This window comes from Lithobates pipiens, unplaced genomic scaffold (genome assembly GCF_037356315.1).
Source record: "Lithobates pipiens isolate NorthernLeopardFrog02 unplaced genomic scaffold, aLitPip1_a1.2 Scaffold_8, whole genome shotgun sequence".
Lineage (NCBI taxonomy): Eukaryota > Metazoa > Chordata > Amphibia > Anura > Ranidae > Lithobates > Lithobates pipiens.
Genome location: NW_027507903.1, coordinates 10,879,038 through 10,904,320, shown reverse-complemented (window position 1 = coordinate 10,904,320; position 25,283 = coordinate 10,879,038). Strand labels below are relative to the sequence as shown.

General features: G+C 44.4%; 1 protein-coding gene across 2 annotated transcripts in view; it reads left to right on the top strand.

Annotated features, from left to right (window-relative positions):
* Positions 1–25,283, top strand: part of LOC143963808 (sodium/potassium/calcium exchanger 1-like) — a 143,761-nt gene that overhangs the window by 104,383 nt on the left and 14,095 nt on the right. For both annotated transcript variants that reach the window (XM_077473540.1, XM_077473539.1), the window contains 3 exons: positions 8,190–8,302; positions 21,940–22,182; positions 24,331–24,420. In XM_077473540.1, the coding sequence (XP_077329666.1) occupies positions 8,190–8,302; positions 21,940–22,182; positions 24,331–24,420 (446 nt within the window). The remainder of the gene's footprint in view (positions 1–8,189; positions 8,303–21,939; positions 22,183–24,330; positions 24,421–25,283) is intronic.

Sequence of the window (25,283 nt, the reverse complement as noted above, 5' to 3'; positions counted from 1 at the left end):
ACTGATATCAACGATGGGGCACTATTCCTTCCACTGACACCAATGATGGGGCACTATTCCTCCCACTGATGCCAATGATGGGGCACAGACACTATGTAATTTTTTTTTACTCTCACTGACCGAAGTCCGGCCCCCCTAAAATCTTGAAGACTAAAAGACGGTAAATCGGCCCTTTGTTTAAAAGGTTTGGAAACCCCTGGTCTATATAATAAAAGTATTAGCAGAAAGTGAATCAAGTACTGAGATACTAGAATGATTTGCAGAAGTATTGGAGGTTTCCACCAGTCTGTTCTCCTGGTCCACTGATTCCAATGGAGGAGACATAGTCTTCTATGAGCTGTTCTCTGGCCAAATCGATGGTCTTTATATTAGGAGTATTAGCGGAAGGTGGAGCGAGTATTGGAACACTAGAATGTTCTACATCAGTATTGGAGGGTTCCATCAGTCTGTTCTCCTCGCCCATTGAGGAGAGATAGTATTCTATGAGTATTGCACAGGACAAAGTGATTGTCTAGAAAGTGGAGCAAGTATTGGAATATTAGGATGGTTGTAGCAGTACTGGAGGATTCCACCAGTCTGTTCTCCTGATCCAGTGATTCCAATGGAGGTGAGATAGTCTTCTATGAGATATTTTCTGGCCAAAATAAGGGTATTAACAGAAGGTAGAGCAAGAATGGTTTACAGCAGTGACCCCAACTTGGTGGTCCACCTATGCTTCTTCAATACGGGCTAAGCAACCATTGAGGTGATATTTGTTTTCTTTTGTCTCAGCAAGCATCTCATTCCTCTATCAGAAGCAGATCCAGATCATCCAGCCCTATGTCGCAGCGCCATTATGTATTAAGGGGTTAAATATTGTGTTACATTTAACCATAGGTTCATTCATACATTTACCCTTTCAGATATGTGGTCAGTAATTGCAAGGATAAAAACACAACAACACACAAAGAATGTAATAAAAAGATTTACTTAGCTTTGATTAAAGATGTATATCCCCCCCCCCCCAGAGAATATCAGACATCCCATATTCCCGACCCCTTTGCTTCTACAGACCAACATATGAATGCACCACCACATAACCCACTCGCCTATCGTCTTATTTTCCTCACCCCGCACTTATGATTGAGGGCAGCGGAGACGCACCCATCATCTCCCCCCCCTCCCTTTACTCTTTCCTCCCTCCTTACCCCCCCCCCCCATTTTTCTTTGTTTATTGTAAGATAATTATCATTTGATGCTTACTGAGACAAAAGTTACATAGCCAACGGACTCCCATAGGCCGGTTCACACAGCGAGGCGATGCGAGGCGACACGACTCGCCTCGCCTCGCTCCCGCAAGTCGCCCCCGTTCTGTACAATGGAACCGTTCTGAGAGGAGCGACTCGAGTCGCTCCGACTCAGAAAAAAGGTTCCTGTACTACTTCTGGGCGACTTCGGGGGCGACTTGCATTGACTTCTATACAGAAGTCCTCTGCAAGTCGCCGCTGAGGTCCCCGCAGGTCGCGGCGAGGCAAGTCGGAGACGCCTCGCCGCGCCTCGCTGTGTGAACCGAGGACTGTTTGAGCAACTTACACTGTCTGGTTGGATCAATAATAATGTTTGGATCTTTAAAGTTCATATTTGATTTTCACTGTCATACGAGTTACTATATGTGCAACAGGTTCTATGTGCCTTACCATTTGCAACAGATGTTAATCATATGTTTCTACTTGCTGTATTGTCTTTTTACTCAATAAAATGTATTGGAAAAAAAAGAAAGAAAGATGTATACAGATGATACGATACAGGAATAAATACAGCATATTCAATCCAGGGGAGTCACTAGCTCATTTATAAATGAGCTACCTAGATTAGATAGTCAGGCTTCCACCTTAAATTCAACCTCAAAATGCAAACTGGTCTCCCAGTCATATTTATATGGTAGTGAAGACAATAGCTACAACCGATGAAAAGAAAAAGGTCAAAGGTTCCCAACTTCCCATAGCATAATGAAGCAGATGCCTCATGCATTAAACATGTTGTATATAGATATAAGTAATCACTCTTAACTTATTCTTGTAATTCAATAACTAAAGTTATATATGAATATAGACCCATACTACGCCCTACAATGGTAATCTTCCAGATGATGGACAATGGGAAAGTCAAAAATTAAAATGTTGGAGTCCAAATATAATTGACAGAGTTTATTTATGATAGTAAGGCTTTGTGAGCCGAAACAAAGTAGCTTTCTGCTGCATACTGGACTACTTGATTTTTAATAAATAAACTTATGTATGGAGTCCAGTGTTGACTTTTTCAAACACCAAGTGGATGGGACTGGCAGGAGCCGAACTAGGAGACCGACACGTGTTGTATGATGATAACAGCCGGGGTGGGGGGGGTAGAGCTGAGCTCATTTGTTTGGTGAAACGTTCTGGGGCAGTCAAGTTACATTTAGAGAAGCTGAAGAGTTTAAGCTTTACTGCTTCAAAACTACAAGCGGTTGCTGCCATGGCAGGACTGGCATTATCTGGTTTGACCAATTAAGCCACATCTTTCCAAAACATTGAAAACACTAGAGTCAGAGCCTAAAGAAAACAGTATGGTTCGTATCATTGCCAGAAGTCTTATCAGTGGTAATAAAGTGCTAGCAGAGGCATAACTATAAGCTTCAAGGGGCCCCCCCCTGCAAGAAACCATGAAGGCCCCCCCCTGACCCCAGCTGTCGGCCCCTCCCTCTGAGCTTGGGCCCTGTCCCTCTGGGCCCAGGTCCCTTCCCATTGATCCTAGGGCCCTTTACTCCTGTCGTGGGGCCCTTTATTATTGTCCCACAGTGGGCCCCCTTCCTGCTGTCTTAGCCCCTGTACACACGGTCAGAGATTTCGACAACCAAATCCGTCGGATTTTGCCCGTCGGATTTTGTCCGAAACTGTTGCATACACACGGTCGGACTAAGTTGTCGAAAAATCTGATCATTCAGAACGTGATGACGTAATTTCGTTACGATGGGACTACATTCACGCTAGTAGCCAATAGCTTTGATGTAGGAATTTGATCTGAGCATGCGTGGCACTTGTTCTGATCAAAATTCTCTACACATGATCGGAGTATGTCCGATCGAACCAGTTGGTAGGAAAATATTTCCAACAAGTTGGAAAATTGGGTCCGACGGAATCAGTCCGATGCATACCACACACAGTCGGATTATTCGACAACACGGTCCGATAGGACACATTCCGACGGATTCTCCGACCGTGTGTACAAGGGCTAAGGCACTCCCCAACGGTGGCGGAATGCCAGGGCCTGGTTGCGACCAGTGGTGTCAGTAGTTTTTTTTATTATTTTTTACCATTTTATATATATATATATATATATATATATTTTACAAGTTTATTTATTATTATTTATTTAACAATTTTTAGGAGCCCCATTTGGGAGCTTTGGTGAAATATCAGAGATTTAAACAGACCTCTGACATTTCACATTTGAGAGAGAGAAAGGAGATTGAGGACACAACCCTCAATCTCCATCTCTGTAGCCTCAGCTGCACAGAATAAATAGACAGGAATAGCTCTGTACAGAACGTCCCGTTCATTCACAAACCTAAGCATAGTAAACACAGTTTACTATGCTTCAGTTATGAATGGACACAGGAGCGATTGGTACTAATCTCTTACTGTGTTCATTCTGAAAAGGAAAGGATTGGTAAATTACATATTTACTGGCCCTTTCCCAGCTCTCCATCCTATCACATCGACGCAGCAGCCAGCGGGAGAGGGGAGGGGGTAAGCTGAAAGAGCTACTGGGGGGGAGGGGGTGGGCAGGGGAGCACACGGGCCCCAGGGGCAGCTGGAAACAAGTAAAATATATAGGAGGGGCAGCATAAAGAGGAACCGATGCCTTCCATTTTCCTATTGCTGCTGCAAAGAGGAGGGTTCCTCTATATGCTGCCCCTCCTATTCAGGTGTACAAGGGAGCCATATGGCCCTCCTGGAGCATGGGGTCGGGTCACAATTGTGACCCCCGCAACTCCTATAGTTACGCCCCTGAGTGCTAGTGTTCCCATTGTCTTTAGCTTTGTGTTGGCATAGTAGCTGCTGGAATGAATAGCAATTTTCCAAGTAAACGTGTAAGTACATACACTTTGTGTGAATGGAGCAAAAAAAAAACACAAATGTTCTTAGGCTAGCTCTTGTGCTGTTTGAATGGTTTTCATTGATTAAATCAGAAAATACTGCACTTGGACTCTAGATGGCGATAAGTGTCATAGGAAATGACTATCATACATACAAATAGAGTACTTTCTGTTAAATCAATAAAAACATTTGACTAGGACAGGAAATCGTCCAATAACATTTACTTTTTGCACCATTCTCGCAGAATGAATGGATGTGCATTTACTGGGTAAATTGCTGGGCAAACATTGTAAAAATACTACTTTTTTTTATTTATTTTTTTATTTCTTACCACTTATCAGTGTAGTACTGAGATCCTCTTCCCATAAAAATATATTTCTATGTACATGATTATATTCTTTATATGCACAATACAAGTTCTGAATACTGTATATTCTATGTGTTTTTCTAGGAGAGATACATTTAGCAGTAGCAGTTTTTTTTTTACTGGTCTTGTATTGGAATTGCAGGGTAAGAGAACAAATGTGACCAGTGTAGTTCTCCAAATTGGGAGGTATAGTGCCCCATCATTGGTATCGGTGGAAAGAATGGTGCCCCATCTGTCAGTGGAAAGAATGGTGCTTCACCATTGGTATCAGTGGGAGGAATAGTGCCTCATCATTGGTGTCAGTGAAAGGAATAGTGCCCCATCATTGGTGTCAGTGGAAGGAATAGTGCCCAATCATTGGTGTCAGTGGGAGGAATAGTGCCCCATCATTGGTGTCAGTGGGAGGAATAGTGCCCCATCATTGGTATCAGTGGAAGGAATAGTGTCCCATCATTGGTGTCAGTGGAAGGAATAGTGCCCCATCATTGGTATCGGTGGAAGGAATAGTGCCCCATCATTGGTATCGGTGGAAGGAATAGTGCCCCATCATTGGTATCGGTGGAAGGAATAGTGCCCCATTATTGGTGTCAGTGGGAGGAATAGTGCCCCATCATTGGTGTCAGTGGGAGGAATAGTGCCCCATCATTGGTATCAGTGGAAGGAATAGTGCCCCATCACTGGTGTCAGTGGAAGGAATAGTGCCCTATCATTGGTATCGGTGGAAGGAATAGTGCCCCATTATTGGTGTCAGTGGGAGGAATAGTGCCCCATCATTGGTGTCAGTGGGAGGAATAGTGCCCCATCATTTGTGTCAGTGGGAGGAATAGTGCCCCATCATTGGTGTCAGTGGAAGGAATAGTGCCCCATCATTGGTAACAGTGGAAGAAATATAGTGCCATCATTAGTATCAGTGGGAGGAATAGTACCCTATCGTTGGTGTCAGTGGAAAGAATGGTGCTTCATCATTGGTGTCAGTAGGAGTAATAGTGCCCCATTGCTGGTGTCAGGGAAAGCAATAGTACCTACTAGATGGAGCTGACGATCATGGTAAACAAATGTTTCCTTATTATTATAAAAATAGCACAAAGCAGGAAATAACTACAATATGGCCACTAGATGGAGCTGACGATCATAGTAAATAAGTGTTTCCTTATATTCATGAGAAGAGCCTGAATCACTACAATACCACATTATGGCCACTAGATGGAGCCGCTGATCAAAGTAAAGAATTTCCTTTTTACATAAGAACAGCATGAATCAAGAAAATACCACATTATGGCCACCAGATGGAGCTGATGATCATAGTAATCAGCTCCATCTAGTAGCCATAATGCAATATTTTTTTGATTGCAAAAAGTACCCCATTATGGCCACTAGATGGAACTGACAATCATGAAATAATCACAGAGCATAACATTTGTTGCGGCAGGGCAAATACTTGTCTACTTATAAAATAGTAATTATTTTATAAGTAGACTCCCAAGACTCTTAATACCCCTTCTCCTTATATCAGCTATTAGCTCCTTTAAAAAATAATTGCTAAAACCTCATAAATTGTGGCTTGTGCCAACATAGTGGCCAACTACGAGATACTTTAAAGCCTTTAAAGCATTTTTGCATTTAATATCGTACTTACACTGCCTTGAAAAGTATTCATACCCCTTGAAATTTTCAACATTTTGTCATGTTCCGATCAAAAATGCAAATGTATTTTATTGGGATTTTATGTGATAGACCAACACAAAGTGGCGCATAATTGTGAAGTGGAAGGAAAATGATAAATGTTTTTTTTTAAATCTTTTACAAATAAATATATGAAAATCATGGGGGTACATTTGTATGGCGCCCCCCGGAGTCAATACTTTGTAGAACCGCGTTTCTCTGCAATTACAGCTGCAAGTCTTTTTGGGGGTGTCTCTACCAGCTTTGCACATCTAGAGAGGACATTTCTGCCCATTCTTCTTCTCTGCAAAATATCTCAAGCTCTGTCAGATTGGATGGAGAGCGTCTGTGATCAGCAATTTTCAAATCTTGCCACAGATTCTCAATGGGATTGAGGTCTGGACTTTGACTGGGCCATTCTAACACATGAATATGCTTTGATCTAAACCATTCCATTGTAGCTCTGGCTGTATGTTTCGGGTCGTTGTCCTGCTGGAAGGTGAACCTCCGCCCCGGTCTCAAGTCTTTTGCAGACTCTAATAGGTTTTCTTCTAAGATTGCCCTGTATTTGGCTTCATCCATCTTCCGATCAACTCTGACCAGCTTCCCTGTCCCTGCTGAAGAAAACCATCCCCACCACATGATGTTGCCACCACCATGTTTCACAGTGGGGATGGTGTGTTCAGGGTGATGGGCAGTGTTAGTTTTCTGCCACACATAGCATTTTGCTTTTAGCCTAAAATGTTACATTTTGGTTTCATCTGACCAGAGCACCTTCTTCCACATGTTTTTCTGTGTCCCCCACATGGCTTCTCACAAACTGCAAACAGGACTTCTTATGGCTTTATTTCACCAATGTCTTTCTTCTTGTCACTCTTCCATAAAGGGCAGATTTGTGGAGAGACGACTATTAGTTGTCCTGTGGACAGATTCTATCACCTGAGCTGTGGATCTCTGCAGCTCCCCCAGAATTACCATGGACCTCTTGGCTGCTTCTCTGATGAATGCTTTCCTTGCCCGGCTCGGTCAGTTTAGGTGGATGGCCATGTCTTGGTCGGTTTTCAGTTGTGCCATACTATTTCCATTTTCTGATGATGGATTGAACAGAGCTCCGTGAGATATTTTTTTATAATCTAACCCTGCTTTAAACTTCTCTACAACTTTATCCCTGACCTGTCTGGTGTGTTCCTTGGCCTTCATGGTGCTGTTTGTTCACTAAGGTTCTCTAACAAATCTTTGAGGGCTTTACAGAACAGCTGTATTTATACTGAGATTAAATTACACACAGGTGACTTCTAATTAGGTGACTTCTGAAGACAATTGGTTCCACTGGATTTTAGTTAGGGGTATCAGAGTAAAGGGGGCTAAATACAAATGCCCCCCCCCCCCCACACTTTTCACATATTTATTTGTAAAAAAAAAATGAAAACCATTTATCATTTTCCTTCCACTTCACAATTCTGTGCCACTTTGTGTTGGTCTATCGCCTAAAATCCCAATAAAATACATTTACATTTTTGGTTGTAACATGACAAAATGCGGAAAATTTCAAGGGGTATGAATACTTTTTCAAGGCACTGTACATGAAGTCAGCACAGTATTTTGTCAGCCTCCACATTCCCTCATTTTTCCATAGGACAGGGCCTTCCCCTAAAATCCTTACCTTCACCATTCACATTATAATCTCACCATGCAATCTTTGTACATACAATAAAACTATGTAATATGAGAACCTTCAGAAACTATCCAATCAATTGGTATCCAATCAGGAGGTTGTTGGCAGATCTAAAAGAGATTGTACAATCAGATTGTAATGTGTGTGGTGCTGAGCTTTAGTCTGCACTCCTCACCATGACATGATGTTCTTGAAGTAGGCTAAATCTGCAAATACTTTTTTTTGTTACCGGTTGACTAATAGGGTTTCTGGGTATTAACTGTGAGAAGATGTGGAGGTACGGACCCACATGAACTATAAATCAGTAGAAGTGAAGCAGCTCATGGTGTCAGGTGGTAAGTGAGATGTTCTGCCTATTTCTCTGCAGATGGGAAGGAAGAGGGTGAGATCCAAAACACAGTGAATGTTCAGGTGACTCCCCCGACGGGGTCCGAGCCATCCAAGGATGGAGAAGATGATGGAGACAAAGATGACACCAAGGTAAGGGGAGCCTTGTGTCCTACAATATATATATATATACACACACACACACACACATACAGTATGTTATATATATATATATATACACATAATATATATATATATATATATAAATATATATAGATACACACATACATACAGTGTGTGTGTGTGTATATATATATATATATATATATATATATATATATATATATATATATATATATATATATATATATATATAGTGAGAGAGATAGATACACACATACATACAGTGTATATATATATATAACATGTGCAGACTAGAATATTTCGTTTCGTTTTTTCGTTTTCGTCCGTAAATTTTATTTATTTAGTTACTCCCGAAATTCGTTTTTATTTATTTTGTTTTTCGTGCAAAAATTACATTCGTCCGAAAATCCACATGAATTACGGTCGAATCTGTCTTGGAAGGCTTATGGTGTCTGTCGAATGGATAAAGAAGATTCGATGGAGCTGCTAAACTATATAGCCTATAGGCGGAGCATTCGATTGCCGAAATGTACGATTGCAGTGTCGTATAGTTGCGACGATCCTGTCGAATATTATTATAAACGTGCAACGATCCCGTCGAATATTATTATAAACGTGCAACGATCCCGTCGAATATTATTATAAACGTGCAACGATCCCGTCGAATATTATCATTATTTTTTTTTTAATTTACTTCCCCCACCCAATTCCAGTATCGTTTCTCTCTGTCGATTCTGTTCTCTCTATGTCGAATATTTACTCTCTGTCGAAGCTTTTCTATATAATAGGACTAATAGAGGTAAACGAAACTTAGGCACATTCGACCACAGGTTCAATAGACATATGGAGTCACGTCGAATCTCCTATTCTATATCGAACGGTCACTTCGAATCTCCTATTCTATATCGAACTGTTGTAACAACGAAAACGAAAAAAAGCATTTATTTATGTCGGATCTTTCGTTTTTCGGAATCTGCACTTTCGTTATCGTTTGTCAAAACGAAAACGAAAATACCTGAAATTCGGACGAAAATGCATTCGGACGAAAACGAATGCACATGTCATATATATATATACACACACACACACAGACACATACAGTATATATATATATATACATATACACACACACACACAGTATATATATATATATATATATATATATATATATATATATACACACACACACACTACTGTATATTATTATAATCATTCTTCCAATATATTATTATTTTTTCAATATGTTATTCATATTATTATTATTCATATTAATAATAATAATCATATTGCCATTTTTTTTATAGTATTAATATTATCATTATTATTTTATTTAGCATTATATAATTTATTTATTCATGCCTATTTAGTCAATTGACGTAAAGGTCTAATAACTTCTTGCTGCCACGAAACACGTATGTGCGGAGGCAAAAAGGACGAGTTTTCACTTTCAATAGATTTTTATTGAAAAAAAAACGTAAAGATGCAAAACATGGTATATAAGCCCTTGTACACACGGGTCGGACATTTCCGACAGCAAAATCCGTCGGATTTTGTCCGAAACTGGTGTTGCATACACACGGTCGGACAAAGTTCGTCGGAAAATCCGATCGTTCGGAACGCGATGACGCTATTTAGTTACGACGGGACTAGGTTCAGGCTAGTAGCCAATAGTTTTGGTCTAGGAATTTTTTTGATCTGAGCATGCGTGGCACTTTGTCCGATTGGAATTCTCTACAAATAATCGGACAAAGTCCGATCGGATCATGTTGTCGGAAAATTTTTGATATCCAGCTCTCAAACTTTGTTGGTCGGACATTTCCGACGGTAAAAGTCCAATGGAGTACACACCCGGTCGGATTATCCGACAACACGGTCCGATCGGACATTTTCCGTCAGAATGTCCAACCGTGTGTACAAGGGCTTAGAGAACTTTTTGGGTGGCAGAAGATTTCTTTTCTGAGAGCTCGCTCATTGCACGCTCCAGCACAGCGGCCAAGCTGTCACAGACAATATTTTCTAATTCCAATAATATTTTCTTTTTCTTTTTTTTCTTTTTTATATTCACTTTACAATTGTATGTATGTCTATACAATTTTATTGTATAAGACATACATATACACGGTCACATGTTAAAAACATCCTATGCCCCTATCTATACTCAATCCATTTATTCCCCGTACCCCTCTAAACCCTAAAAAAAAAAAAAAAAAATAGAAAAAAAAAAGAAAGAAAAAAGAAAAGGGAAAAACCCCATCCCCCTCTCCCCCTTCCCTACACCTTCATCAATGCCTCCAGTTTCCAGACTCCCTGAACTCTCACCAATTCCCCCATAAATTCCGGAATCTCTCCAGCGAGTCTTCTTCTATGCGGATAGTTTCTTCTATGACTCTTATCATTTCAACCCTTGCAAACCAGTCCTTCAATCTCGGAGCTTCCTGGGACCTCCAGACACTCGGGATCAGGCTTTTAGCCGCATTTAAAAGAAATGAAACTAAAGTATTTTTATATTGAGGGGCCGATTTCCCTGTATCTTGAAATAGGCAACCCCAAGGATTCTTCTGGATCTGCTCTCCTGTGATTTGGAAGGTTGATGCCAAGATTCCCTCCCAATAGGGTTGGATCTTTGTGCATTCCCCCCAGAGGTGCGCAAAAGGTCCCCGGGGCATCGCATCCCCTCCAACAAGTTGGGGGTCCCTCTGCTCCGATCCTGTGTGCCCTCTGGTGGGGGGGGGGGGGGGGTCACATACCATCTCACCAGGAGTTTATAACACATTTCCATTGTCCGTATATCTCCTGAGGTTTAGCACGCCATTCTCAGAATTTTATTCCAATAATATTATGATCATTAATATTATTATAATATATTACATGGTTACAAAGTTACACAAGTCCATCTAGCTCCACCAATAAAAAACAAAAAAAAAACACTACCATACAATCCCATATACCCAATTCTATACCCACAGTTGATCCAGAGGAAGGCGAAAAATCCCAGCAGAGCATGATCCAATTTGCTACAGCAGGGGAAAAAATTCCTTCCTGATCCCCCGAGAGTCAATCAGATTTTCCCCGGATCAACTTTACCTATAAATATCAGTACTCAGTTATATTATGTACATTTAGGAAAGAATCCAGGCCAATTCTCCCATTTCTCTAAGCCCTTGTACACACGGTCGGAGATTCCGACGGAAAATGTCAGATCGAACCCTGTTGTCGGATAATCCGACAGTGTGTGGGCTCCATCGGACTGTTTCCGTTGAAATATCCGACCGACAAAGTTTTAGAGCTGGGCTATAAAATTTTCCGACAACATGATCTGACCGGACTTTGTCTGGTCGTTTGTAGAGAATTCCGATCGGACAAAGTGCCACGCATGCTCAGATCAAATTCCTAGACCAAAGCTATTGGCTACTAGCCTGAACGTAGTTCCCGTCCTAACGAAATAATGTCATCACGTTATGTACAATCGGCTTCCGACAACTTTGTCCGACCGTGTGTATGCAACATCAGTTTTGGACAAAATCCGACTGATTTTTTTGTCGGAATGTCCGACCCGTGTGTACAAGGGCTAAGACCAGTATCAGCCTTCCTTGATGACTTCTCTGCCTGGCTACCCTACTTTCTCTCTTCTGAAATCCCCACAATTATTCTCGGTGACTTTAACATCCCTGTTAACATTAACACTACTATTACTTCTAAACTTCTCAAACTAACCTCATCGATTGGCCTGAAGCAACTGATAAAGGCTCCTACTTATTCCAACGGCAACGCCCTTGACCTTGTCTTCTCCTATCTGTGCAACCTTTCCAACAATCCTCTCCCACTCTCTGATCACCACCGTATTCGTTTTGCTCTCTCCCTATCTTCCACCTCCTCTCCCTCCAACCACCTAACAGTTACACGTAGAAACCTTCGCCACCTCAACCCTTCTCTTCTCTACTCTGCTACTGATCACCTCTATGACACTATAATCTCACCCCTTTCATGCCCCAACCTAGCCACTTTCATCTACAACAGCTCACTGTCTTCCTCCCTAGGCAAGCTTGCCCCCCTCACTACACGCAGAATTAGGCCCCGACTGCTACAATCCTGGCAAACAGACGACACCAGAAGTCTCAGAAAACGTATCCGCGATCTTGAGTGTCTGTGGCATAAGACTAAGTTCCAGGGAGACTTCACACAATATAAATCTGCCCTCCTAAAATGCTATTCCTGCCTCCACACTGCCAAGCAGACCTACTTTATAACACTCATTACCAGGGCTGGTGCAAGGATTTTTGACACCTTAGGCAAAACCTAAAATTTTGCCCCCCCCCCCCCGATTGGCTCCACCCCCGACCCCACCCCTTTCCCCCCTGCCCATGTAAACCCCACCTTTTTAATGAAATGTCCATCAAATGCAGCCCACCAGCACCCATCAAATGCAGCCTACTAGCACCCATCAATGAATGTTTGCTTGCGTCCATTCATTCAGGAGTCAGGACACAGACACTGTCCTCTGACGCTGACACTATGTGCGAACGGAGCGGCGGCTGCCTGCTGATGCTGAGACTTGGTTGCTTGCTGCAGAGAGAAGAGAGTAGGAACACCAGTGGCCGGGCGCCCTAGGCAGCAAGGCCCCCTAGTTTGCCTAGTGGTAGCACCGGCCTTGCTCGTTACCACCTTCTCATCCAATCCACGTCAACTCATCTCTACCTTCAACACTCTACTCCAGGGGTCTCAAACTGGTGGCCCTCTAGCTGTTGTGAAACTACAAGTCCCATCATGCCTCTGCCTGCTGGAGTAATGCTTGTAACCGTCAGCCTTGCAATGCCTCATGGGACTTGTAGTTTCGCAACAGCTGGAGGGCCGCAAGTTTGAGACCCTTGCTCTACTCTGTCCTCCACTGCCTCCACCCACCAACTCACTCACTCACTGCCCAGGAGATCGCCAATTACTTCAAAAATAAGATTGATACAATTCATGAGGAGATCTCCAACATGCAGAAACCTCCCCCACACAACACCCCATGTCCACAGATAGAATCATTACTTCCCTCATTTAACCCTGCTAGTATTAACCTCCCTGGCGGTAATCCCAAGTCTGGCTCAGGCTGGAATTTCAGTACCATAAGCGGTAACCCCGAGCCAGACTCGGGATCGCATTGCAGGATACAGGGAGAGTTACTTACCTTGTCCCCTGGATCCAGCGATGTCCCCCCGCTGTGTGTGCAAGCTGTCCTCCGCTCGATTCACACAGTGCCCGAGTGTCACTGAGCTCCGTCCCTGCAACGTTATGACGCACGGGAGCGGAGATCGGCGCCAAATTCAAAAAAGTTAAAATACACAATACACATACAGTACTGTAATCTTACAGATAATAGTAAAAAAAATGACACACCCCCTTTGTCCCTAGTAGTCTGTCCAGTGCCCTGCATGCACTTTTATATTATAAATACAGTTTTTTTCTGCCTGGAATTTGGAGATTGTCCATGGCAACCAAAAAGTGTCCCTTTATGTCAAAAGTGATTTTTACTAGAAAACAGCGATAATAAATTAGAATCACTTGCACAATTGAGCGATAGCGATTTGTGGGGAGATCCGTCATCAAACACTAAAGCTAATGACAGCGACAATTCTGCAAATGAGCAAATTTCAGTGTTTTTGGATTTGATTGCATTATTGAATAATTTTTATTATTATTTGTAATCATTATTTATAGCTATTTATTATATTAGAAACGTTATCATAACCGGGATGTCTACTATACTCTGGTTTGAACAGATTTAAGAGAGTTATTCCTAAGAATTGCAGGACTACAATATAAAACGCCAAATTTCCATGCAAAATAATTGTACCGCTTTCAGCACCTAAAACCAGAAATAATCGTACCGCCAGGGAGGGTAATGAGGTTACTAAACTTTTATCTAACACTCATCTATCCACCTTCCCCCTGGATCCTGCTCCCTCGCAAATGCTACGCTCACCCTCTGACTCACATTTTCAACCTCTCCCTCTCTTGTGGCATCTTCCTAAAACATGCGATAGTCACCCCCGTACTTGAAAAGCCCTCACTGGATTCCACCAATCTTAACAACCTACGCCCCATCTCCTTACTCGCCTTCTCCACCAAACTTCTTGAAAGACTGGTCTACAACCGACTGAGCGACCATCTGACCAAGAACATACTTCTTGATCCCCTTTAGTCCGGATTTCGCCCTCAACACTCCATGGATACTGCTCTCCTTAAGCCGCGTACACACGGGCGGACTGTATGGCCTACTTAGTCCGTCATACAATCCGATGGACAGTCCGTCCTACTTTCGAATGAACGGACTTGACCACACACGGATGCACAAACAGTCCGTCAAAAGCTTGCGCGATGACGTGTACAGCACGTACGACGGGACTAGAAATAGGAAGTCCAATACACAGCAATGCAACCTTCCGCCGTGTAAATCCTTTCTGAGCATGCGCCATTCTTAGTCCGTCGAACTAGCCTACTGACGAGCGGATTGTCCGCTGAAACCAAAGTACGACTGACAGAATTTCGAAAAATCCGAAATACTTAGTACGCCAGACTGCACGCTGAAAAAGTCCGCTGAAGCCCACACACGAGCGGACTGTCCGCTGAAATGTGTTTCGACGGACTAAGTAGGCCATACAGTCCGCCCGTGTGTACGCGGCATTAAACTCTCAAATGACCCACTAACGGCTAAAACCAGTGGACACTATTCTGTACTACTTCTCCTGGATCTCTCTGCTGCCTTTGACACAGTGGACAATCCCCTCCTCCTCAATAAACTCCACTCCTTTGGTCTCCCTGACTGTACTCTTCGCTGGTTCTCATCCTACCTATCCCACCGCTTCAATGTCACTTACAACTCTACTTTCTCCTCTCTTCTACCTTTTTCCGTTGGGGTCCCCCATGGTTCTGTTCTTGGACCTCTCCCTTTCTCAATCTACACCTCCTCCCTGGGTCAGTTGATTGCCTCCCACGGCTTTCAATATCGGATCTATGCTGATGACACCCAAATCTATCCCTCCACCCCCCAGCTCTCTCCATCTGTCTCCTCACGCATCACCAACTTACTATCAGACATATCAGCCCGGATGTCACATCACGTACCCAAACTCAACCTCATCCAAAACCGAGCTCATGATATTTCCTCCCTCAGGTGCCGCTTCCCCTGATTTCTCTGTCAATATCAACAACTCAAGTACCAAGTTGTCCGCCCACGCCAAGGTTCTAGGTGTAATCCTGGACTCTGAACTAACCTTTCGGCCCCACGTCCAATCGCTTTACAAAATTTGCTGTCTCAATCCCCGCAACATCTCCAAGATATGCCCCTTCCTAACCAATGTCACCACAAAGCTTCTAATCCACTCCCTGGTCATCTCCCGCCTCGAATACTGCAACTTCCTCCTCATTGGCTTACCTCTAAATAGGCTATCCCCACTTTAGTCCATCGTGAACGTTGCTGCCAGGCTCTACCACCTCACAAACAGCTCAGCGTCTGCAATACCGCTCTGCCAATCCCTCCATTGGCTGCCACTCAACCAACAAATTAAATTCAAGATACTAACTATAACTTACAAAGCCATCCACAACCTGGCCCCCAGCTACATCTCTAACCTAGTCTCAAAATACCAACCTAATTGTTCTCTTCGCTCCTCTCAAGACCTCCTGCTCTCAAACTCCCTTGTCACCTCATCCCATGCTCACCTTCAGGACTTTATCCACTTTCAGACCATCCCTGAAAACTCATCTCTTCAGAGAAGCCTATCTGGCCCCCCACCTAACAACTGTACATTTATCTTCTCCATCAGCACATCACCCACAGTTATTACTCCTTGTATCTCTTGACCTTCCCTTTTAGAGTGTAAGCTCCAAGGAGCAGGGCCCTCTGATTCCTACTGTATTAAAGTGTATTGTATTTGTATTGTCTACCCTCAAGTTGTAAAGCGCTGTGTAAACTGTTGGCGCTATATAAATCCTGTATAATAATAATAACAATAATATTACAATATATTATAATATTATTATCATTATTATCATTAGTGCTATTACAATATTATAATTAATAATATTAAAATATGCTGTTATTATGCAGTTATTAATATTATTACCATTATTGTTATTATCATTATTATTTTATCTAATATTTAATTTATTTATTCATGCCTATTTAGTACATTGAATTTAGGGCCTATTAACCACCTGCCATGAAACGCGTATGTGCGGAGGCAAAGAGGATGAATTTTAATGCCCACATGCTGCACTTTCACATCCATGGGTGGCAGAGGTGCTCATTAGTGCTCCCAACACTGTGACCGAGCTGTCAAAGACAGCCCCCAGTCTCTAGTAATGATTAGGAGCCAATGGGACTGGCTCCTGATAATGTGACCACTGTGACAGTCAATCACAGCAGTCACATGATCAGGCAGACTGTAAAGTCGTAAATTCAAAAATTTGGAAATTTGGGAAAATACGAAAATCTGAAATAACTAATAATAACTATTACGAACTATTAAATTATAGAATAATAAAAACAGTGTAGCGCTTCAATAATAGTAAGTGTAATCAACACAAATTATAAAAATAATAATCACACAAAACTGAATGCCTGAAAGTAAAAGTCCAACATAAGGCACTCATTCGACTATGTTGATGGCATGGGAGTAGCCAAACCGTCACATGGAACGAAAGTGGTGTACTGGACGAATATATTCATGCAGGTAAACTTGATTGGAAACATCAGTGAGTAGTAGATAAATACTTCTTACCGGAACAGTTGGACTCACACAGTCATATGACGGCTGAGTCTGTAAGGCTTGGGGTCACAGTCAAGGACCAAGGAGTGTGAGGAGAGAGGTCAGTTGAGCTAGTGGAGGGGCTCCAGGCGATTGTAGGCTCAAAGATGGATCCTTTCAGATGGAACATCAAAAGGTCGAAGTAGTCAAGCTCAAACGCAGCCCGTTGGACCAATACTCCAGCCTCCCCCGAGTGGGGAGGGGGGTGTTTGTAAAGTTTTAAACCAAAACCATGGAGAGAAGGGAAAAGAAAAAAAGGCTCCACATGGTGCGGGTCAAACGATATAAAAACGTTGGTTTATTTGAAGTCAAAAGGTAATAAATGACTTAGTGATCACATAAACAAACAAAATGAACTTAAAAGCAATGTGGGGTACCAACAGGTCGCCCGACGCGTTTCGACAAATGTGTCTTCAACTGGGGCATGTTGAAGACTAGATGGAGTCTGCCCCGTCTGTAAGGGGCCTAACAAGAGAAATAATGCAACAAGAGGAACAGTAGAAATGGCTACTATGTTGTATTTACTAATTCCTTCTAGCATTCTATAAAATTGTTACACTGTATCTCTTGTTACAAGGACTAATATGTACTGTATTTCTTGTGCTCATCAGCTCCATCTAGTGGCAATAATGTAGTACTACTACCCATAATAAAAAGACCATCCAAAGTGGAACTTCCACTTTAATTCATCTATGCAGCTGTGCTTGATGTGTTTTTCAGGCATGTTTTTCAGTGCATTTTGCGTTTTTAAACCGTTTTATTAATGCAATTTTGCATGCAGTTTTCAGGCATTTTGCAGTTTAAGTTTTTTTTGTTGTTGTTTTTTAAACGCACAGTAAAACACACTGTATATAGTTGGTTGCTGAAAGCTGAATTGTAAAACAAAATAAAAAATTTGCCGGCAAATTGTTTCTTTTTTCTTACATTCAGCTTTAAGCTGACAGCTGAGGACTCATCGGTTGTTAAAGACGTGGCTGCCGGCTTCCCGGCCCCCTGCGTAGCAATCCGCTATATACAGTGGTAAAATAAGAACCGCAAAACACATAAAAAAAAATCACATCAAAAATGCACCACTTGCATTTCTGGTGCAGCTCCATTGAAGTCTATTACATGCAAAACGCAAACAGCAGTGGGAAAAAAGTCCCCGACCTTTTCCAAAAAAAGCACAACGCTGCAAAACGCACAGATATGAACTAGTACCATAGGAAACCATGTTAAATGGACTGTAGCGCTTTTCTGCAAACTGTAACACACACTAAAAAACACATAGATGTGAACGTAGGGGAAGTACTTCTTACCCCCTGAAATCCCACATCTGCCATGTCATTTTTTTTTTTAGTGGGGGGCAGTGGCGGCTGGTGAAGTTTTTGGATGGGGGGGCGCCAGACCCCGCCCATCATGACCCCGCCCGTCATTTTGGCCCCTCCCACTTCTCATAAAACACGCCCCTTATGTAACCTGAAAAAAAAAATTGGCGTGGGTTCCCCCCTCCGAGGGCATACCAGGCCCTTAGGTCTGGTATGGATTCCAAGGGGAACCCCCTACGCCGTTTTTTCCCCCCAGATCCACACCAGACCCTTATCCGAGCACGCTACCCGGCCGGCCAGGAAAGGGGGTGGGGACGAGCGGGCGCCCCCCCCCTCCTGAGCCGTACCAGGCTGCGTGCCCTCAACATGGGGGGGTGCCTTGGGGGAGGGGGGCGTGCGGCCCCCCCACCCCAAAGCACCTTGTCCCCATGTTGATGAGGACAAGGGCCTCTTCCCGACAACCCTGGCCGTTGGTTGTCGGGGTCTGCGGGCGGGGGGCTTATCGGAATCCGGGAGCCCCCTTTAATAAGGGGGCCCCGGATACCGGCCCCCCACCCTATGTGAATGAGTATGGGGTACAATGTACCCCTACCCATTCACCTGTGGAAAAAAAAGTACAAAAAAAACACAACACAGGGTTAAAATATTTTATTGCACAGCTCCGGGGGTCTTCCGTCTTCGGGGGTCTTTTCGCCGGACTCCTCCGCTATCTTCTTGTAGCTCTTTTGCTAGCGGAGGAGCCCGGCTTTCTTCCTCGCCGCTGGCCTCTTCTTCCGACTTCGGGGGTCTTGTCCCCCTCTTCGGTTCTTCTCCGCGCCTTCTTATAGCTCTTTTACAGGCGGTGGCCCGGTCTTCTATCGCCGCCGCCGCCGCCCGTTCTTCTTCTTCTCCTTCTTCTCCAGGAGATGTTGCCTCGACGATCTCCCTGGCCGGAATGCCAGGGACGCGCTGCGCTGCCACTTATATAGGGACAATGGGGCGGTGTCACATGGGTTGATGTCACATGGGTTGGTCACATGGGTTGATGTCACATGGCGACTGTGACATCAACCCATGTGACCAACCCATGTGACATCAACCCATGTGACACCGCCCCATTGTCCCTATATAAGTGGCAGCGCAGCGCGTCCCTGGCATTCCGGCCAGGGAGATCGTCGAGGCAACATCTCCTGGAGAAGAAGGAGAAGAAGAAGAAGAAGAAGAAGAAGAAGAACGGGCGGCGGCGGCGATAGAAGACCGGGCCACCGACTGTAAAAGAGCTATAAGAAGGCGCGGTGGCCCGGCAGAAGAACCGAAGAGGGGGACAAGACCCCCGAAGTCGGAAGAAGAGGCCGGCGGCGAGGAAGAAAGCCGGGCTCCTCCGCTAGCAAAAGAGCTACAAGAAGATAGCGGAGGAGTCCGGCGAGAAGACCCCCGAAGACGGAAGACCCCCGGAGCTGTGCAATAAAATATTTTAACCCTGTGTTGTGTTTTTTTTTGTACTTTTTTTCACAGGTGAATGGGTAGGGGTACATTGTACCCCATACTCATTCACATAGGGTGGGGGGGCCGGTATCCGGGGCCCCCTTATTAAAGGGGGCTCCCGGATTCCGATAAGCCCCCCGCCCGCAGACCCCAACAACCAACGGCCAGGGTTGTCGGGAAGAGGCCCTTGTCCTCATCAACATGGGGACAAGGCACCCCCCCATGTTGAGGGCACGCGGCCTGGTACGGCTCAGGAGGGGGGGGCCGCCCGCTCGTCCCCACCCCCTTTCCTGGCCGGCCGGGTAGCGTGCTCGGATAAGGGTCTGGTGTGGATCTGGGGGGACCCCCACACCGTTTTTTCGGCGTAGGGGGTTCCCCTTGGAATCCATACCAGACCTAAGGGCCTGGTATGCTCTCGGAGGGGGAACCCACGTCAAATTTTTTTTCAGAAATTTGGCATGGAGTTCCCCCTTCAGAGCTCATTCTCTGATTGGCCACGGCAAAAGTCGCCTGACCTGAGGAAACCTTTCTGGCTGTGAAAGCTTTTTGCATTCATTCAGCTAAATGCATGAACATTCTCAACAAAGTAGAAACTAGAAAGCCTTTATGCGGTGACTCACCTGTCTCACTGTCTGGCAGCTCCGCTCGGGCTAAGGAACGGAGCTGCCGACGTCACTTCCGGGTTTTGTGAAGCAGCCAAAAGCCGGAAGGGACTGCCTGTCTAAGAATGACAATGCTCCCGCCCGTAGAATCACAGTGATTTTACGGGCGGAAGCTAGTCGGCGTTCTGCAGTGCGCCGGAAGGCGGGTTTTTAACCCGCAAATGAAGCGCCATGGATGCAATCTTGTGATTGCATCGACGTGGCGCTTCTCATAGTGCACTGTGACCGGCGCCACAGTACACTATGTCAAATTGTTAAATGACATTTTTTTTTTTTTTTAATGTCTTAAAGGGCCCTTTTTTTTTTTTTTTTTAACTTTTTTTTTTTTTTACACCTACGGAGAGGGGGGGCGGCGCCCGGGCGCCCCCTATGGGTGGGCCGCCACTGGTGGGGGGGGGGGTACCTAGTTTTGACAGGTACCCAGCTCCCACTTCTGCTCCTGGACTACTCCTCTCCCCCTAGGTGGCCCCTCCCTCCCTGCAACCTTCTGGGGCACATCGCAGGTCCCAGAAGATTGCACGGCCATTCAGGATGCGCAGCGCGACTCGGGCATGCGCAGTGTGCACCCGGCTGTGAAGACACAAGCTGTCACAGCAGGGCACCCAAAATAGTAACACCAGCACCACGGACAGGCAGAGGAGAGGGGCGAGGGTTTCCGGCGCCCGCTGGACGGGGAAAGTGTCTGTTTATTAAAAGTCAGCAGATACACTTTTTGTAGCCGCTGACTTTTAATAAACACAGAACCGGGTGGACTTCCACTTTCGTTTAGAAGCGAAAACAATCTAAAGGACATTTGTTTTTGCCAAAATCTCACAGAACGAATGTATATACAGGTTTGCTGGATGAAAATGTCTTCGATTTTGTTTTATTTTATTTTTTTATAAATACACCAAGAAGTCAATTCTAAACTCGGTCCGGCCTCTGTGACTGAAGCTCTGTACTGGTTATTTTTTATAGTTCTTTTTTGTGGATTGGCGTCCAAAACTGGAATGCAATTTAAAGGTGAGACATGGTTATATCTTGAATCAGGTAGAATACCCTTAGTACATTTTGGTTAGTTTGATGGTAAAACGCTGGGCATTGACACACTTTGAAAGATGCACTGTATTACCAAAAGTATTGGGACACCTGCCTTGTGGAAGAATGGTCAAACATTCCACAGGAGAGGCGGCCCCCATACGCCCACAATGGATGGGCCGCCTCTGCTTTGTAACCCATGTGGGCAAAAACAGTCCTTCACAGAGGCATATAGATAGTTGCCCCCCTCCCCCCTGATGTCTAAGGCAGCTGTAGACAGAAGCTGGGTCCCGGGAGGCTCTGGATGCTGTAAGGGCCCCTTGTACGGCCCTATGTATGACCAGAATAGCATTAGGCCGATGTGCGGAAAGTCGCCCCTTCTAATACAACGTTTGCTTCCACAGAAGAGCGCAGCAGACGCCCCCGATGGAGGAGGATCCGGGAGCAGTGGTGATGACAGTGATGACGAAGATGACAGTGATGAGGATGACAGCGATGATGATGATGATGATGATGAGGATGATGAAGAGGCAGATGAACCGTTATCTTTAGAGTGGCCAGATACCAAAAGAAAGCAAATAACCTACCTCTTCCTCCTGCCTATTGTGTTCCCTCTGTGGCTCACCGTGCCCGATGTTAGAAGCCCGGTAAGAAATTTCCAATGGCTGAATCTATCAATCCAGATCAGGGGACTCAATTTCATTGCAGGCCGCACCAGCATTATGGTTGCCCTCAAAGGACCAGGTGTAGCTGTAAGAGTAGAGATCCAGTGCCCCCCATTCTCCAGATGTCAAGAGTCCTCCATCCTTCTATACTTCACAGCGCACCCTCCTTAGCTTGTGCTGCTGCTGGGAAGAAGCTGGGGGTGGAGCTGGGAAGTAGAAAATAGAAAGTGCAGGGTCTGGAGGAGGACCAGAGGTGGGAAGGAGTCAGCTAATGCTGAAACCATGAGATGTGAAAATGAGGGGGTAGATCTGTAGGAGGAGTTCTGTCCTGCTCTTTGCTGCCAATTGCTGAGATTGGGGGGGGGGGGGGCACATATGAGCCTCTCTGTGGCTGCACGGAGGAGCACAGGATCTGGAGGTGAAGTTCTGTCCTCCTCTCAGTGGGTGCCGCAGCTGCAGGAGAGGTGCAAAGGCCCGATTAAATGGCTAAGCAGCCTGGATTCACCCCATGAGCCTTGTGTTTGACACATCTGCATCTAGATATATATATATATATTTGAGTTTTATAGAACATTTGTTTAGCTCATTACATGAAATTAAGGTTAATAATAGAACTAAGATTACAAAATCTTCAGTTTTACTCAAATTAGTTGATGCAAAAATGAATACACCCCACAACAAAAACAACTCCATCTAGTATTTTGTATGACCTCCATGATTTGGAAGGACAGCACCAAGTCATCTAGCGGGACTGCGACATTGGGGCGGACAAATCTGACACTAAGTGACACTTTTTGGGGACCAGTGACACCAATACGGTGATCATGATCAGTGCTAAAAAAAATAAAAAAAATAAAATAAAAAAAGAATGCACTGTCACTGTAAAAATGACACTGACAGGGAAGGGTTTAACACGAGGGGCGATCAAGGGGTTAAGTGTGCTCCTAGGGAGGTTTTTTCCTAACTGTGGGAGGGAGGGGATGCACTGGAGGAAAAGAGAGATCCGTCTTTCAGCTTAGCTGAAACCCAAGATCTCTCTTATACTCCCTGATCGGCATGTCCTGGCATCCATAGCCATGACCGCCGGGCCAGCCGATTGGCTCCCACTGTGTCCAATCACAGCGGGGGTGGCACGCATGCCCCCTTGATCGCATGCATATAATCATATACCTGTATGTGATTTTGCACAACCAGGCCGCCCTGCCCCAGTATACAACCATCATCATGTGGGGTCAGCGCAATACCCATCATGGGGGGGGGTCAGCGCAATACCCATCATCATGGGGGGGGGGTCAGCGCAATATCCATCATTATGGGGGGGTCAGCGCAATACCCATCATCATGGGGGGAGGTCAGCACAATACCCATCATCATGGGAGGTCAGTGCAATACCCATCATCATGGGGGGGGGGGGGTCAGTGCAATACCCATCATCATGGAGGGTCAGCGCAATAGCCATCATCATGGGGGGGGGTCAGCACAGTACCCATCATCATGGGGGGGGGGGGGTCAGCGCAATACCCATCATCATGGGGGGGTCAGCACAATACCCATCATCATGGGGGAGTCAGCGCAATACCCATCATCATGGGGGAGTCAGCGCAATACCCAACATCATGGGAGGTCAGTGCAATACCCATCATGGGAGGTCAGTGCAATACCCATCATCATGGAGGGTCAGCGCAATACCCATCATCATGGAGGGTCAGCGCAATACCCATCATCATGGGAGGTCAGCGCAATATCCATCATCATGGGAGGTCAGGGCAATACCTATCATAATGGGAGGTCAGTGCAATATCCATCATCATGGGGGGGTCAGCGCAATACCTATCATAATGGGAGGTCAGTGCAATATCCATCATCATGGGAAGTCAGCGCAATACCCATCATCATGGGAGGTCAGGGCAATACCTATCATAATGGGAGGTCAGTGCAATACCCATCATCATGGGGGGGGGGGTCAGCGCAATACCCAACATCATGATGCGCAGGGCTTGTGATCCCGACGTTCTCTTTCTGTTCTGTGTTTACAGGGGAATGTAGCAATGTTACAATGATGTCATCTCCGACAACTTCACAGAATAATTTATAAATAAAAACAAAACATGTCTCATTTTTATTTTTTAGAAATCAAGGAATTATTTTGGCTTCACATTTTTGGCCTCTATTATGTGGATCGCTATCTTCTCATATCTCATGGTGTGGTGGGCACATCAGGTGAGTATAGCCCATGGGACGCTTTGTTTAGGTGAATGTGGATGAAGATTTCTCTGTGAATTAATTGGACAAAATTATGTTGGTTCAATTGTTAATTTTTATGCTGAGAACCTTGTTTCATGTAAAAATAATATTAATACATTTTAGCAGGTCTGGCGTGTTCTGGAAATTTTATAGCTAGGCAACACCTATCCTCGTATTGCTTGGTGGTTCCAAATTAATAATAACTACTGCAGTAGGGAACAGACACAAAAAGATACACTCCGCATCTTTAAAAAAAAAAAAAATAGTTCTGTTTATTTAACTCAATTGAAGTTTTCTTATTTATTTATTTTTTTTCTTTTACACATGATTACCTAGGTGTCACATTAATATTACAATTGTACTTTTATGGTAACAAGGGGCGTAACATAGGCAGGCTAATTCTAATCAGGACTTGAAAGAATGAAAACATTATTTGTGCCGTGTGCAATACATAGGCAAAGTATACAAAAAATAGGATACAGTTTTATACAGAATTTACAAATTTCCTTTACAGGTGTTGTCAGCATAGATCCTCAAAGTAGAAATTTCTTGTTCTAAGACTTTAGACAGAAGCTTAGCTTTATCCTCATCTCTGCCAAAAAAACGTACTCATGGTGGCCATACAAACTTTTATAAATGATCAATTTCTCTTCTAATGGAACTCTTCAGAATGATTAATAGTCAACAGCCTATTCCTGTGGTGGTCAACTTGCTTAATATAGGGAGCCTCAAGTGTTCCGCGCCCCCCCCCCCCCCCCCCACATAACCAAAGGACTGCATGTTCATTTCAATGAAAATTCATCAGGGACGACACACACATAACAGGTTAAAGTCAAAGG